This window comes from Schistocerca serialis, chromosome 4 (genome assembly GCF_023864345.2).
Source record: "Schistocerca serialis cubense isolate TAMUIC-IGC-003099 chromosome 4, iqSchSeri2.2, whole genome shotgun sequence".
NCBI lineage: Eukaryota > Metazoa > Arthropoda > Insecta > Orthoptera > Acrididae > Schistocerca > Schistocerca serialis.
The window spans coordinates 710,418,950-710,434,336 of NC_064641.1; the positions used below are offsets into that span (position 1 = coordinate 710,418,950).

General features: G+C 44.8%; 1 protein-coding gene across 1 annotated transcript in view; it reads right to left on the bottom strand.

The window, feature by feature from the left end:
- Nucleotides 1–15,387, bottom strand: part of LOC126474865 (rap guanine nucleotide exchange factor 4) — a 429,508-nt gene that overhangs the window by 126,664 nt on the left and 287,457 nt on the right. The window contains exons 6-7 of the mRNA XM_050102345.1: nucleotides 4,960–5,105; nucleotides 672–816 (exon numbers count right to left, since the gene is read on the bottom strand). Of these exons, the coding sequence (XP_049958302.1) occupies nucleotides 672–816; nucleotides 4,960–5,105 (291 nt within the window). The remainder of the gene's footprint in view (nucleotides 1–671; nucleotides 817–4,959; nucleotides 5,106–15,387) is intronic.

A 15,387-nucleotide genomic window follows, 5' to 3' on the forward strand; every position in this document is an offset into this window, starting at 1 on the left:
CCTTCGCAACTAAAGATACAAACGTACACTTTCGTGCATCGACGCTCCACTCTGTGGCAGCCTGTTGGAATGACTTTTCGTACCCAGAATTTGACTGGCAAGATGAGGAGAGGTGGTAACGCAAAGTTCCTGACCACCGGTGTACGTGGCAGTGTCCTGCATCCAATTCCAATCGTGAGGGCATGTGGCAATGTTGACGTGATTCGTCTTCTCCATATCTATGAAACTGACGGAGACTATCGACTGGATAGAATGCCAGTGGTAGTTCCCACAGAGCGACAAATTTCTTGGTATGCAGTGACGATCTTTCATGAACTGTAAACACTAGAACCGAACAAATGCCACTGCGAACGACGTGGATTATACAATCATTTTCGATTTATAACGCACATTGCTCTGTCTCTGAAAGGAATATGTGTTGTTACAAAACACATATCTAACATTTTTGGAATCACTGTGAGGCCCTACGCGTACGGACATTCTATGAAAACAGCACATCACTTGCATGTCTTGGTTGAGTCAGATTTACGTTGTCAAGAAAAGTCAAAGTCTCCTTCAACGACGTAGCATCAGTTTAACCTAAATTCTGAATATGTGGCAGTGGGCTGCAATTAACTTTTTTCAATCTATAAGTTAATTTTACGAAAACCATTAGGAGTTGCTATACATACCTTGGAGCATCATTTATGAGTGCAAGCTTTCCGAAGTCATCACCCTCTTGCAGCGTCGTCACAGTTCCTTTCCCGTGTATGACGACGTCCACTGAACCCCTGAGTATGATATACCAAGACCGTCCTTCATCGCCCTGGTTGAATACTGAAACAGTGAAGCACTAATCATGTCACTTTCTAAATACTAGTTGACATTATATTTCTCTGAATATGCAACTGCACGGATAATATGAATTCATAAATGCCGTAGTTGATTGGTGAGAGCGTGAAATCAGTCTTTCTCGCGTCAGTTACTAATGCCGTTAGACAGTTGATGTCCCGTATTTTCTGTGAAATCGAAGTTGGATGCTACCATAACATTAACATATTTATATCAGTGTTACTATTACGAAAATATCGCTATATTGTTATTGTTGTTTTCCCTAGACGACGTGTAAACGTTATTTCCGCTATAAGTTACTGTTCAGTGTGGATTTCAAACAGTGGCTCGAGATTAATATCAAGTATAAACATTTTTGGACACGAAACGTGCAAATTCAGACCATAACCTGTAAATTATCGTCTCGTGTAATACATTTGTGTTTAAATTGCATGGTTTCTCTTTTAGCGCCATGTTAATTTTTTGGAAGACCAAGAACTCGTTATATACCAAAATCAAGGCATACTTTCCTTCTGCTCAATGTCACTCCACAAGATTGTCTTTTCAAGTAATCTGGCCATGCGCCGAAATTTTCTATTACAATTAACACCTAAGCCTTTTTGGTTCTCGAGTTCTCAGTGTACATCCGATACCGAATTTCCTAACACTATCGCTCGATATTTTCTTCTCAGTTTCTCATTACCGTACATTCGTCACTCTTCTTCTTACTACTTCTTGTCATATAGTACTATAACCGCATTAACGTTTTAGTGCTTAACGCCCACTTACAGCGACATTTGGAAAAGATTGCATTTTCGTGACAGTATCAGGTCTTGAAGTAGAATGAAGTTTTCACTCTACAGCGGAGTGTGCGCTGATATGAAACTTCCTGGCAGATTAAAACTGTGTGCCGGACCGAGACTCGAACTCCGGACCTTTGCCTTTCGCGAGCAAGTGCTCTACCAACTGAGCTACCAAAGCACGACTCACGCCCCGTCCTCACAGCTTTAATTCCGCCAGTACCTCGTCTCCTACCTTCCAAACTTAAGCTGTGAGTACGAGGTGTGAGTTGTACTTGGGTAGCTCAGTTGGTAGAGCACTTGCCCGCGAAAGGCAAAGGTCCCGAGTTCGAGTCTCGGTCCGGCACACAGTTTTAATCTGCCAGGTGGTTTCATATCACTGCACACTCCGCTGTAGAGCGAAAATTTCATTCTAGAAACATCCCCCGGGCTGTGGCTAAGCCATGTCTCCGCGATATCCTTTCTTGCAGGAGCGCTAGTTCTGCAAGGTTGGCAGGAGAGCTTCTGTGAAGTTTTGAAGATAGGATACGAGGTGCTGGCGGAATTAAAGCTGTGAGGACGAGGCGTGAGTAGCTCAGTTGGGTAGCTCAGTTGGTAGAGCACTTGCCTGCGAAAGGCAAAGGTCCCGAATTCGAGTCTCGGTCCGGCACACAGTTTTAATCTGCCAGGAAGTGTCAGATCTTGAAGTGTTTACCTTTGCAGCTTCTTCTAATACTATTTCCGTAATATGCAATCTGTACACCGAGACACTAAATGTAGTTGATGCAATCTACTATTTGGGTCGAAGCAGATAGCCATAAAACGCAGACCGACAACAGCAAGAAAACCATTTCTGAAAATGAGAAATTTACTTACATAGAACATGAATATAAATATCCGGAAGTCTTTCTTTGAATGTATCGGTCTGGAGTTGTGTGGAAGTGAAACGGAGATGATAGACCGTTCAGACTAGAAGGGAACAGAAGCTTTTGAAATATGTTACAGAAGAACACTGAGGATTACAACGGTAGATCGAAAAACTGTCTCGTATATCGGTGCACGTTAGCACGCCGCTTCCGGGACTCGGGGAGACGCTCTGGCCGCGGATGGAATCCGCCCGGCGGGTTAATGACGGAGGCCGGTGTGCTGGCCAACTTCGATGTGCTTCTTCGGCGGTGGGCTGGCATCCGCGTCCCGCATCAGTTACAGGATTCACAAACATTTCGAAAACGTTCTCACACTAGACGCAGACAGATGGGATACACAAATTCAGTTCAAGGGAGTAGGGATGGAGGGGAGGGGGAGTTATGGGTGGTGGCAGGAGTGGTATTCGGCCACTTTATACCACTAAATTAGAATTATTAATATCGTCAGCTGCTAACGGGCGTTGATGTATATCAACGGGGACAGGTGAAAATGTGTGCCCCGACCGGGACTCGAACCCGGGATCTCCTGCTTACATGGCAGACGGTCTATCCATCTGAGCCACCAAGAGCACAGAGGACAGCGCGACTGCAGGGACTATATCGCGCACGCCTCCCGCGAGACCCATATTCTCACCTTGTATGTCCACACACTACATTCGTAGTGTCCCACCCCAACACACTCATTACTCGTGGAAGACATTCTTACCAAGTCCCGTAAGAGTTCGGAGAATATGTGTGCATCCGCACAGAAGAAGAAGGTCATGGCCGGCGTTGCCAGAACTATGTACTTATATGGATATGGTGTCTGTTCTTTCGGACGTGTAAGCAGGTTTAAATGAATGCATGTTGCACTAGTAATGCAGAGATGAAGAGGCTCGAACAGGATCGTGTATTTCGGAGAGCTACATCAAACCACTCAGAAGCAACGGAATCAAAAGGCACCTGCCTAGTAATAAGCAGCATGTAGCATGCTATTTCGTTATGTTCTGGGCGATGAGGCAATACACCGAAATTTTTCACGAGCCATCCTGATCGTTGAGTGCTAATGTTGCCATCGACTCACGGGAACTGTCCAAGCTGGGTCCTAGATCCTCACATTTCGCTGGATGGCTGTCCACTCGAGGTGTCTGAGGAAAGTAATGAGACTGACAATAATGCGAGTAAAGTAATGAGTGACAACGCTGCGAACGACCTGGCAATGTTTTGTTGTTGTACATACGTAGACCGTTGTGATCATCCCTTGCACATGTTCAGTCCGAGTTTCAGCTCCGTACAGCCATCACGCGACTTTGGAGAGCGCCATCACTGAAATTGTGCTTTTGATGTGTCTTACGAACACGGAACAGCGGAATTTAGTGCAACGTTATGCCATCAAGTTTTGCGTTAAACTTGGCCAGTCCGTAAGTGTGATCTTTGAAAAGTTGAAAGGAGCCTACGAGGAACACACAAGTTTTTCGTTGGCAAAAATCACTTTTGATGGCCGTGAAGATGAACCTCGCTCAGGGAGACCTTCAACTTCAAAAACCGACGTAACGTAGAACGTGTGCGTGATCCTGTGAGATCAGACCGACATTCATTTAACAATAAGGGTGATGGGTGACACGTTTAACACTTTCGCCATACACCAAATTCTGATCGAAGTTTTGCATATGCCAAAGGTTTACGGCAAAATGGTGCTGAAGCAGGACGACAATCGAAGAAACATGTGCGTTGACCGTCTTAAGAGGATTGCCAATGACCACGAACGGTTCAGCTGCGTGGTCACAAGTGAGAGAATCCTGGATTTTTGAGTAAGATCATGAGACAAAGCAGTAAAGTAAGGAGTGGCACACTGAAACATCTCCTCGGCCGAAAAATGCTCGAATGAGCAGATTAGAAATCAAAACAGTGCTGATTTGCTTTTTTGACAGTAGCGGTATCGTGCAATCGAGCATAAAAAATTTGCTCCTCCAGTAATTGGCTTTCACATCGATACACAAAGGGTTTACATTGTTTCACCACGTTATTCACTGACGAATTCCATAACGACCACTTTCAATAGCTGCTGTCTTCTAGTTTGCCCGCCAGGTACTCTCCGTATGTTTTCGCTGGGTTAACCGACAACCAGTATTGCTTACAGACCATACTGACATTACAAGACTGCGTTGTAACACTGGTGCCACATATGAAAATAATAACTATGTAGTTTACTATTGCGCCAGTCACAGATTTTTCCATAAAAAATGAACTCAGGATGTTAATTATGTTTCTTGTGCTATCATTTTTTGGTATTAATTAAATTAATAAAGTCCTTATTGTGTGTCTAGTGCAAAAGAAAGTCATGAATGACTCAGTAGGATATGTATTCTAGACTATTTTCTGAAATGCACGATTAATCATCGGTTAATAAGGTGTGTAAAATTTTGGGAATCTGCTTGCGTGCCGGCTGCGTGCTGAATACTTACGCACAGTCCCGGCCCTGGGGTGTGCCTCGAACACGATGACGGAGGCCAGCTCCCGCTTCACCGAGTTGGACAAGTGCGACAGCGCCTTTATGTGCAGCAGCTCCTCGTAGATTATCTCCAGGTCCTCAGGTGTGCGCTCGTGACTCCTGGACCACAACATTAAGACAGTGTCACTGAAATAGTCTCCCTCATTACAGTGATACAAACAACAAACATTTTCTTAAATTAATACAAATGTACGCTGTATCGACATCAACAACATGATAGCTGCCCCCCCCCCCTTCTCCCCCCCCCCCCCCCGATCTCTTCTCGCCACCCTTCTGCCTCCTTAAGTAAAGCACAGCAGAGACTGATCCCATTTGTCAGTCAAGTATTTCGTGTACGTGATCGGAACAAATGTTAAATGGGCAGCTGAGATAAATTGCGAGCGGTGGGGAAGCTAGTGGGGAAACGGGATGCGGTCATTTGCAAGTTGTGGCTCATGTCGGCACCGCTAACACCTGTCGCTTAGGTCTGAGGCCGTCCTTCGTTCGTACAGAGGGCTGGCGGAAGTGGCGAAGACTGCTGGCCTTGCTCATAATTTGCATCATCGTACGCAGACTGATCGAGGTCCTTTGGTCTGGAACCGACTGGAGGGTCTAAACCAGGGGCTCCGTCGATTCTCTAACAGCGCAGGATGCGAATTTCTGGACATGTTTTATGGGGTGGATAATTGTAGGACTCCCCTTAAGAGATGAGGGGTGCTCTATACAAAGGAAGCAGCTACTCTGGTAGCAAAGTAGTTGTGGAGTGCATATGGTCTTTTTAAGGCTAGGTTATAATTTGAGGTCCTGAGCGTTCGCCAGTTGATACTCGGAGAGCGAAATCAGGTCGTGTACAAAGCAAAGATTTTAACCGTAAACTGCGATTTATTCGTGACAAAGTCTCTGAATTTAACTTCCCCCAGAAAATCTGTCGCGCTCAAATTGCACTCGGAAACTAGAGCCGGATGAAATCGTCTATCTAGGTCGAAACGGAGTCTGATTGCGATATTATGCAGGCGCGAGTACTCGAGTAGATGACATCAATCATCGGAATTTTTTACCAGCTATTCTATTCCGCCGTAGCAGTAGAATCACTCAAAGAAATCCTACTCTCAGTTGCGCGGAAGTACCCATACCATGCAATATGAATAAGAGGCGATTTTAATCTACCAATATAGACTGAGATGTCTATGGATTCATTGCAGGTGGTATGGGCGGTCTCAAAGTAGTTCTGAACAAATTTTCCAAAAACAGTTTTCAGCTGATAGTTCAACACCCCACATGCAATGGAAATACTCGTATTTTAGATGTTTCAGCTACAAACAGGCCTGGCTTTATGGACAGTCTCATTAAAGAGACCGGAATTAGTGATCATGATATCACAGTTACGATGGTCACTGAAGTTCATAATCCATCAACAGGGCTAGGAGAGTTTTGCTGAAGAGAGCAGATAAGTAGCTGTTAGCATCCCACTTAGACAATAAATGGACGTCATCGAGTTCCAGTATGATGGACGTAGAGTAATTATGGACTTATGGACGAAGTTTAACTATAAAGCGCATCCTGGAAATCTACGTGCCACGTAAATATATTAAAGACAGAAAAGAACCACCGTAGGTTAACAAAAAAAATTCGGAGGAAACAGTGTTTGTTGCATTCTCTGTTAAAAACACGGCAGGCAGAATTTAGTAGTACTGTGTACATGTCAAAAGGTCGATGCGCTAACCTCCTCCGTCACAAGTTAGCGAAAGATCTTTCTGAGAAAGTCGAGAAAAGTCTTGTCCTAAGTGAAATCACTTAGCGAGTCAAAGACATCTGTTCAGTCACTGGTCGACCAGTCTGGCGTGGCAATCGGAACAACAAAACAGAAGCTGAAGTTTTGAATTTCATGTTCAAAAGCTTGTTGAAGCAGGACGATCGTACAGACATACCATCGACTGACCGTCGAAGAGATTCCCGCATGGTGGACAAAGAAAAAGACATCCCTGGTACCGAGAAGTAGCTGTAAGAGTTGAAAACGAATAAGACGCCAGTCCGAAATGAATATCAATTCTCTTTTGCAGAGAGTACTCTCCGGCATTGGCACATTACTTTACTTGCTTTTATCGCGGATCTCTCGCGCTGCAGCAAGTCTCGAGCGACTGAAAAAAAAAAAAAAAAGGGGGTAGATGACTCCTGTCTGTAAGAAGGGTAAAAGACCGGACCCGTACAATTATTGACCAATATTATTAACATCGGTTTGCTGCAGAATCTTGAGCTAATTATTTGTTTGCATTAATAAACTTCCTCGAAACAGAAAAGCCTCAGCTCACAAATCAGCAGAGTTTGGAAACCATCATTCGTGTGATACTCAGCTTGCCCTTTTCTGGTACGATATCCTGCGAACTATGAATGAAGGGTAATAGGCAGATTCCATACACCTAGATTTCCGGAGAGCGGTGACTCTGTGCCCTATTGCAGACTGTAGGGATTAGTTTCCAAGGTATGAGAGTGGCTCAAGGACTTCTTAAGTGATAGAACCCAATACATTGCTCCCGATTGCGAGTATTCATCAGAGACAAAGGTATCTCCAGGAAAAACCCAGGGAAATGGAATTGGACCTCCATTGTTCTCTAGGCAGGGTGATTTTGTTAAGTGGCGACAAACTGCAGGAAACGATCCCTGAGATGATATCATGAAGTCGGAAATGTTTTCCAAGTGAGGTGTGCCGATTTTAAGATGGAGATGAAAGTTCTTTGACAGTGACCCCAGTTTCAGCACCAGGCAGGTGCTCTGCCACCATGGGTACCCCAGACGACCGCGTGGAACATTCTCCACGAAACTACCACTATGTGTATCACTTATAGCACGTGAAGACCTTATTACCTATCGACTTCCCTCCGCGGTTCATTTTGTCGCTGGTTCATCGCACAGACCATCACGGTGCTGGAATCCTTTGCTCCGTCTTATTCAAAACTGAGGCCACCTTACGAGGGACAGTATAGTCAACTTTCACAACGCCCAGCCGTGGGCTAGGGAGAATTCCCATGTTATAGCTGCAGCGAAGTACCAGTACCGTTTCAGCATCAATGTGTGTGTGTGTGTGTGTGTGTGTGTGTGTGTGTGTGTGTGTGTGTGTGTGTGTGTGTCTTTGAGGTGTTTATTGGCGGCTACCTTGCGGGACCAGTCAACCCTCCACAGCGCCTCAGAGGCGAGGCAATACTGCACCCTTTGATAGTACGAAGGGTAATGTGGCTACTACAGCATGGTGCTCCAGCTCACTGCCCTCTTGAGCGAGAAGCTGAAATACTGGTACAGACAGGACATTCCCACTTGCCTAGTGCGTTCTCCTGGGTGCTTTAAATCATTGAAACATACACCTGTCGAAGATCTTTCATCTCCACCTTCGAGTGGGTGTACCTCCCTTGAAACGCATTTGCGGTATTATGTTCTTCTGACCTGTTTGCTCCTCTCTCAGCAGTCGCTTCCTACAGTTTGTCCCCTGGTGGCAAACTCACCCTATATACACAAAAAATATGAATGGTAGGGTAGGCAGTAACTGTGAATGCTGACTGATGACGCTGTAGGGTACGGGAAAGTTTCGTCGTTCAGTAGAACCATGGTGGTGTTGCTTGACACAGTCGCGTCAATTAGATATCTAGTTGTACCATTGCAAAACTGTGTGAAATGGAACGAGCACATAAGGTTGGTTGTAGACAAGGCGAATGATCAGCGTAGTTTTGTTGGGAGAATTCTAGGAAAGTTTAGCACATCTGTTATGGTGACCGCGTGTGATACACATCCGTGACCTATGCTCGAGTATTCTTGCAGTGTCTGCGATCACGACCAGAACGTGTTAAAGGGAGCCATAGAACCGATTCGGTAGTACAGGCTACTTCCTACTGTGTCCAGTATGGTGGCTTGCGGTGTACGTAAGTAGATGTACATTTACGAATATTCTTTCCTCTCGCTCCCTTCCGATCAGCGGCTGTCTGTGGTCTTTGTTATTGGCTTTCCGAAAAATGTTTCCTTACTACTGGACTTCTTGTGTTTCGTCTCCCATTTTATATTTTTTTTATGTATAGTATCAGTGCTAAAAGGGAAAATTCCAGTAAAACATGCAGTGCATTCCCACTGAAAGCAAGAAATGAACGAGTAAACAGTACAATTTACAATATTTTAATTAAATAAGAGGAAATGTTTATAGTGATGAAAAACGCGTTTCAATAGTTGCATGCATAGAACCAGTATTATTAAACTATTTATACGATAGTTACTGATAAAGTGCACAACCGAAAGAAGAATTTAACTGATGTCACTCCCAAAGTATATGTGCGTTGAACAGGTTAAAGGATTCAATATACGAGTACTTATGACGCTCAACCTCAAGTAATTTATAATCACAGTGTTGATATAATTGCTTTAATGAAGATGTTTTTGGAATGGAACGTACTATTCTCCTCCAGAGTAAGACACAGTTCCCACCCGGCTCACTGCCGCATTCCTGCAACACGCTTTTGCTCAGCAGGAAACAGTACAGAGGTCGACATGAACGTGGTGAGGTGTCGTAGTAGACGAAAAAGGCATAATACAGGTCGACACCGATCTAATTATCTCTTTTGCATGTGGCTGTGGAAGTTTTGGATATACTGCTCAGGAAGGACTGACGTGCGAAACAGAGGCCAGAGAGAAATTGTGAAGGTGCGTTTACACCTGTAGGACTTCCCATGCGCGCTAGGTGCATGCAGCCGTTGAACGAAGAGGCAAGGAAGCGCATGCGCAGGTGCAAAGTCACACATGCTTCTCAGTTGCGCGCACGGGAACGCAGGTGTGTCCCCATACCTCACAACCTCACAGCGACTAGCCACAAGGCGCACAGGTACAAATGCACCTTAAGGGGCGACCAGAAATTTTCCGTTTGAGTGATTTGCTGAAGCGTATATTCTAACGCAGCGCGACTCCAATGCCTGTGTACAAGCAACGACAAGGAGGCACTGTGTGATATTCATGTCTTTCGGACGTGTGTGCGGTAGGTGCTGAAACGTGATCAGTGACGATGTTGTTATCAAATGCATCAAAACAGGACCAACGTTCCGTTACTCTTTTCTTGGAGGCCGAAGGACAAACACCCTTAGACATCTACAGAGAATGAAGAATGTATAAGGGTTAGCATGACCGTCAAAACCACCGTTGTGTAAATATGCGCCAAGTTCTATGCTGGAAATCTCTGGAGGGGAGAAGTTCTTTTCGCGAAACGCTGCTCAGAAAGTTTAGAGAATCCTCATTTGAGTCAGACGGAAGAAAGATTCTACTGATATCAACGTATGCGATTATCACTTCTTCGGTCCCTTAAAAGAGGCCTTGAAGAGGCTGTGCAGCAGGCAGTTAGGACTTCTTAACGCAGTAGGATATGCTGTTTTACCAAAGGTGTGTCTTCACCTGGTGCGTCAGTGAAATGACTGCCTCAATACTCACGGCGATTTTGCTAGACTGACATACCTATTCTGGACTGTAAGGTTTTCGAACGGCAAATTTATGACCGCCCTTGTAACATCAACCTAGAACAGGAGACCAACAGTATCAGTGCTCAGAGATGTTGAATGCCTCCCAAAAGATGCTAATTCAGACGAGCAGATTTGGATAGCTAACAAATCGAAATATATTCAGATCGTGTGCTCAAGTGGTTTTAGGTCTAAAGCTACTTGTCGGGAGATGTTTTCACTGTAAACTTTTATGTAAGTTGCAGATGCTGAAAAGCATCGTCGGGTTCGGAATGATACATGTTTCTGAGTCGTCAGTCTGCTGACTGGTTTGATGCAGCCCGTCACGAATTCCCCTCCAGTGCCAACCTCTTCACCTTAGAGTAGCACTTGCAATCTACATACTCAATTATTTGCTGGATGTATTCCAATCTCTGTCTTCCCTCTACAGCTCCCTCTAGTACCGTGTAAGTCATTCCCTGATATCTTAACAGATGTCCTGATCACCCTGTCCCTTCTCCTTGTCAGTGATCTCCACATATTCCTTTCCTCTCCGATTCTACGCAGAACCACCTCATTCCTTTCCTTATCAGTCCACCTAATTTTTAACATTCGTCTGAAGCACCACATCTCAAAAAGCTTCGACTCTCTTCTGTTCAAGTTCTCCCACAATCCTTGTTTTACTACCAAACAATGCTGTGCTCCAACGTATATTCTCGGAAATTTCTTCCTCAAATTAAGGCCTATATTTGATACTAGTATACGTTTCTTGGCGAAGAATGCCCTTTTTGCCATTGCTAATCTGCTTTTGATGTCCACCTTGCTCCGTCCGTCACTGGTTATTTTGCTGCCTAAGTAGCAGAATTCTTTAACTTCATCTACTTCGTGACCATCAATCCTGATGTTAAGTTTCTCGCTGTTCTCATTTCTGCTACTTCTCATAGCTTTCGTCTTTCCTCGATTTACTCTCAATCCATATTCTGCACTCATTAGTGTGTTCATTCGATTCGGTAGATGATGTAATTCTTCTTCACTTTCAGTCTGGATAGCAATTTCATCACCGAATCGTATCATTGCCATCATTTCACCCTGAATTTTAATTCTACTCCTGAACCTTTCTTTCATTTTCATCATTGCTTCTTCGCTGTACAGATTGAACAGTAGGGGCGAAAGACTGCATTCCTGTCTTGCACCAATTTCATCACTTAAAGTACGGCAATTTACTGATATCGCGGCTTATGTCAATGACTACAAAGACTGATCTTCTAACAAGCACCTTAGTTCATTTTTCATTCTGTATATTTAGTTACATGTCCTCTATTTAATGAGTTGCATGACTATGTGAGTGAGCCATGCCAGGCAGGAGGGAAAGCCAGTCGTAGGGGTAAAGGCGACTTCCAAAGAAAAGGCGACTTCCAAAGAAAGGGCCGCTACAAGCAGGAACATTGGCGACCGCTTAGCACCAGGTAAGCTGCACTGGAAGCAAAATATTGTCTGCTACGTCAGCCAGACGTATGAATGCAAAATTCTTTAGCGCTGCAGCCCCTGTGGTGTGTGATCAGACATTTCTAAAACGTTCCGACTGAAGGACAATGACAACGCGTTCTGACTAATGCAAAATAGGTTATTTTGCGAATCGTAGTCTGTGCTCTAAGAACATTCCCGTGTTATGTTTCTCTCCAACCGGTCTTTCGATAAAACTGAGGGAAGTTGGGATGGCCTAGACATTACCATCCCGTCGCTTTCACGTGGGAAGCTACGCGACAGTCATTGTTAATTTTTTTCTTCTACTTGTGGGAGAGGTTTAGTGGCATCTGGACGCCACTCCACGTGGACTGCACCTCCTTTCTCATAACGTGGTGGAAAGCCAGCTCATTGGGAATTTGAAACTCCGATTCACAGAATTTTATGCACAGGAAAGCAACTGATCGTGAGACTAAAAAGATATCCGCTACGTGGGGTGTTGGAATGCAGTGATATATTACTGGCCAAGTCATTCCTGTTGGTGGAAGCTGATATCCAAGAGGAAGAGTAGAATTTTGAGGGCACACTGGACAGGGACGTGGAAGAAGACACTCTGGCTTGAAGCAATGAGTCCCGGGGAAAGGTGAGGAAAAAGACAGACTTGAATGGCAGCTGTGCCGAGAGCCGCAGCCTGATATCTCGAAAATCAGCACATCATACCATTACTGACGAGTTGCTATCGCTGGCAGGCTGCAGTAAATGGAAGTCGTGCCTCCTCGATTCGTCGATTATAGTACATGTAACTTGCCGCATGGGTTATCAGGAGAGGATCGTGGTTAATAGATAGGTGTTTCAAAGTCTTGCCGGCCAGAGTGGCCGAGCGGTTCTAGGCGCCGGCCGAAGTGGCCGTGCGGTTAAAGGCGCTGGAGTCTGGAACCGCAAGACCGCTACGGTCGCAGGTTCGAATCCTGCCTCGGGCATGGGTGTTTGTGATGTCCTTAGGTTAGTTAGGTTTAACTAGTTCTAAGTTCTAGGGGACTAATGACCTCAGCAGTTGAGTCCCATAGTGCTCAGAGCCATTTGAACCATTTTTGAGCGGTTCTAGGCGTTACAGCCTGGAGCCGCGCGACCGCTACGGTCGCAGGTTCGAATCCTGCCTCGGGCATGGATGTGTGTGATGTCCTTAGGTTAGTTAGGTTTAAGTAGTTTTAAGTTCTAGGGGACTGATGACCTCAGAAGTTAAGTCCCATAGTGCTCAGAGCCATATGAACCATTTTTTTGTTTCAAAGTCTTACTGACCGAAGTAGTCACCTGCATTGCGTGTAACCCGTTGCCAGTGATGTGGAAGTCGTAGGATACTCTTATCAGTGTTAGTTGTGTTGACAGTTGGAGCGGCGCGGTCTATCGCCCGACGCATTTGTAGCAGTTCTGAAGCGAGTGCCGTGAAGTGTTTCCTTCAGTTTAGAAATCGAGTTGAACTCACGAGGGCTTAAGTCAGGGGAATGCAGTAGGTGTTACAGCACTTAGCAGCCCCGTCAGACAAACAAATCAGTAAAGGCTTGCACTGTACGTGTTTGAGCATTGTCTTGCAAAATGATGGTCAGGTCCTGCAGGAAGTGTCATCACTTCTGTCTCTATGCTGTTCATTTTTGGAACACAACCAACGACCAGCTTAGAGACAGAAATAATGACACTTTCTGCAGGGCCTGACCATCATTTTGCAGGACAATGCTCAAGCACGTACAGTGCAAGCTGTTACTGATTTGTTTGGCTGACGGGACTGCTAAGTGCTATACCACCTACTGCACTCCCCTGACTTAAGCCCTCGCGAGTTCAACTCGATTTTTAAACTGAAGGAAACACTTCACGCCATTCGCTTCAGAACTGCTACGAATTCGTCGGGCGATAGACCGTGCCGCTCGAACTGTCAACTCAACTGGCGCTGCTAAGCGTATCCTACGACTTCCACATCGCTGACAACTTGTTATACACAATGCCGGTGTCTACTTTGAAGGTCAGTAAAACTTTGAAAGACGTATCTATTTTGTACGAGCTGTAAATAAATAGTTGCCACTATTAAAGTTCCAACCCTCCTAGTTATCAGCGCAGTTAAATCTAATCCCGTAGCCGAGGGCTCACCCATGATCAAGCATGTTGGGGCGTTTGTATGTGGACGCTACGCTTACGTTCAATTTTTTAAATTTTTTTCCATCCTCTTTGTTTCTTTTATATCCCTTCTATTCTTAATAATGTGTAGACCTTCCCTTTTTTGTGTGTCTGCTCCCGAAGCGAAAATGAAATTTGGGTTATTTTGGACGAAGTCTCTCAATTCAGTAAATAGTTGACCCCTTGCAATTAATAATCGTTCATGATTTTGTAAGAACCGACACCGGCAAGTAATTTATAGGGGGCTAGTCCTCCTCATTATTCAGTCCGTATCTGAGTCCATGGGGAGCAATCTGTATCTTGGTCGATGCAGTCGGGACAAATTATTAAAACAACTGAAATATTGGAAATGTTGGTTAGCTCGAATCGGTGTCTTGCAATGTTTGAGCCAAGGATGACGACTGCAGTCGTACATGCCGGTTACCATGGATGAAAACGTGTTGGAAGTGGTCGCTAGGAAAGAAGAAGGTGAACATGTAAATGAAGAACGTCCCGATCATTCAACGTAAGTATTGAGAGTGGACAATCCACGTCGAACATTATGTAACATGTCACATGATTCCCACTGTGAAATGAGGTGGTAGACGAATGATGGCCGGCCTGTGTGGCCGAGCGGTTCTAGGCGCTTCAGTCTGGAACCTCGCGACCGCTACGGTCGCAGGTTCGAATCCTACCTCGGGCGTGAATGTGTGTGATGTCCTTAGGTTAGTTAGGTTTAAGTAGTTCTAAGTTGTAGGGGACTGATGACCTCAGCTGTTGAGTCCCATAGTGCTCAGAGCCATTTGAACCATTTGAACGAATGATGATAGGGACCTCTGTTCACTGGTTTTCTCTTAGTCCACTGGCTGTACCTCGTCGAGCGATGAATGGTGCGACACCTTTCAATGGCAATAATATGGAAGCAGCCCTTTTAATTTGCAGCACGACAGCATTCTCATTCACTGTACGGACGTTTAAACGAATAACTTGACGAAATGTAAGTGAATACGTTTGCAGATGTGTAATGTATAAGGAAAAAGGAACTGTAGTGGGAACATATACACGACTTTAAGAAAAGTGAAAAAAATAAAGGAAAAAAATGACGATATCTGCATCTAATTCCGTAATCCACAATTAACCTTAGGTGTTTGGCGGGAGGTACTTTGTGTACCACTGTCAAATTTTTTTCCCTTTTTCTTGTTCCAGTGGCAAATGGTGTTCGGAAGGCGTGATTCTTGCTAAGCCTTGCAAATTTTGGCTTCATGGTATTTTCTCGAGACATGTGTAAGAGGAATCAACATATTGACTGACACTTCTAGTAACGTAATGCACCGCCA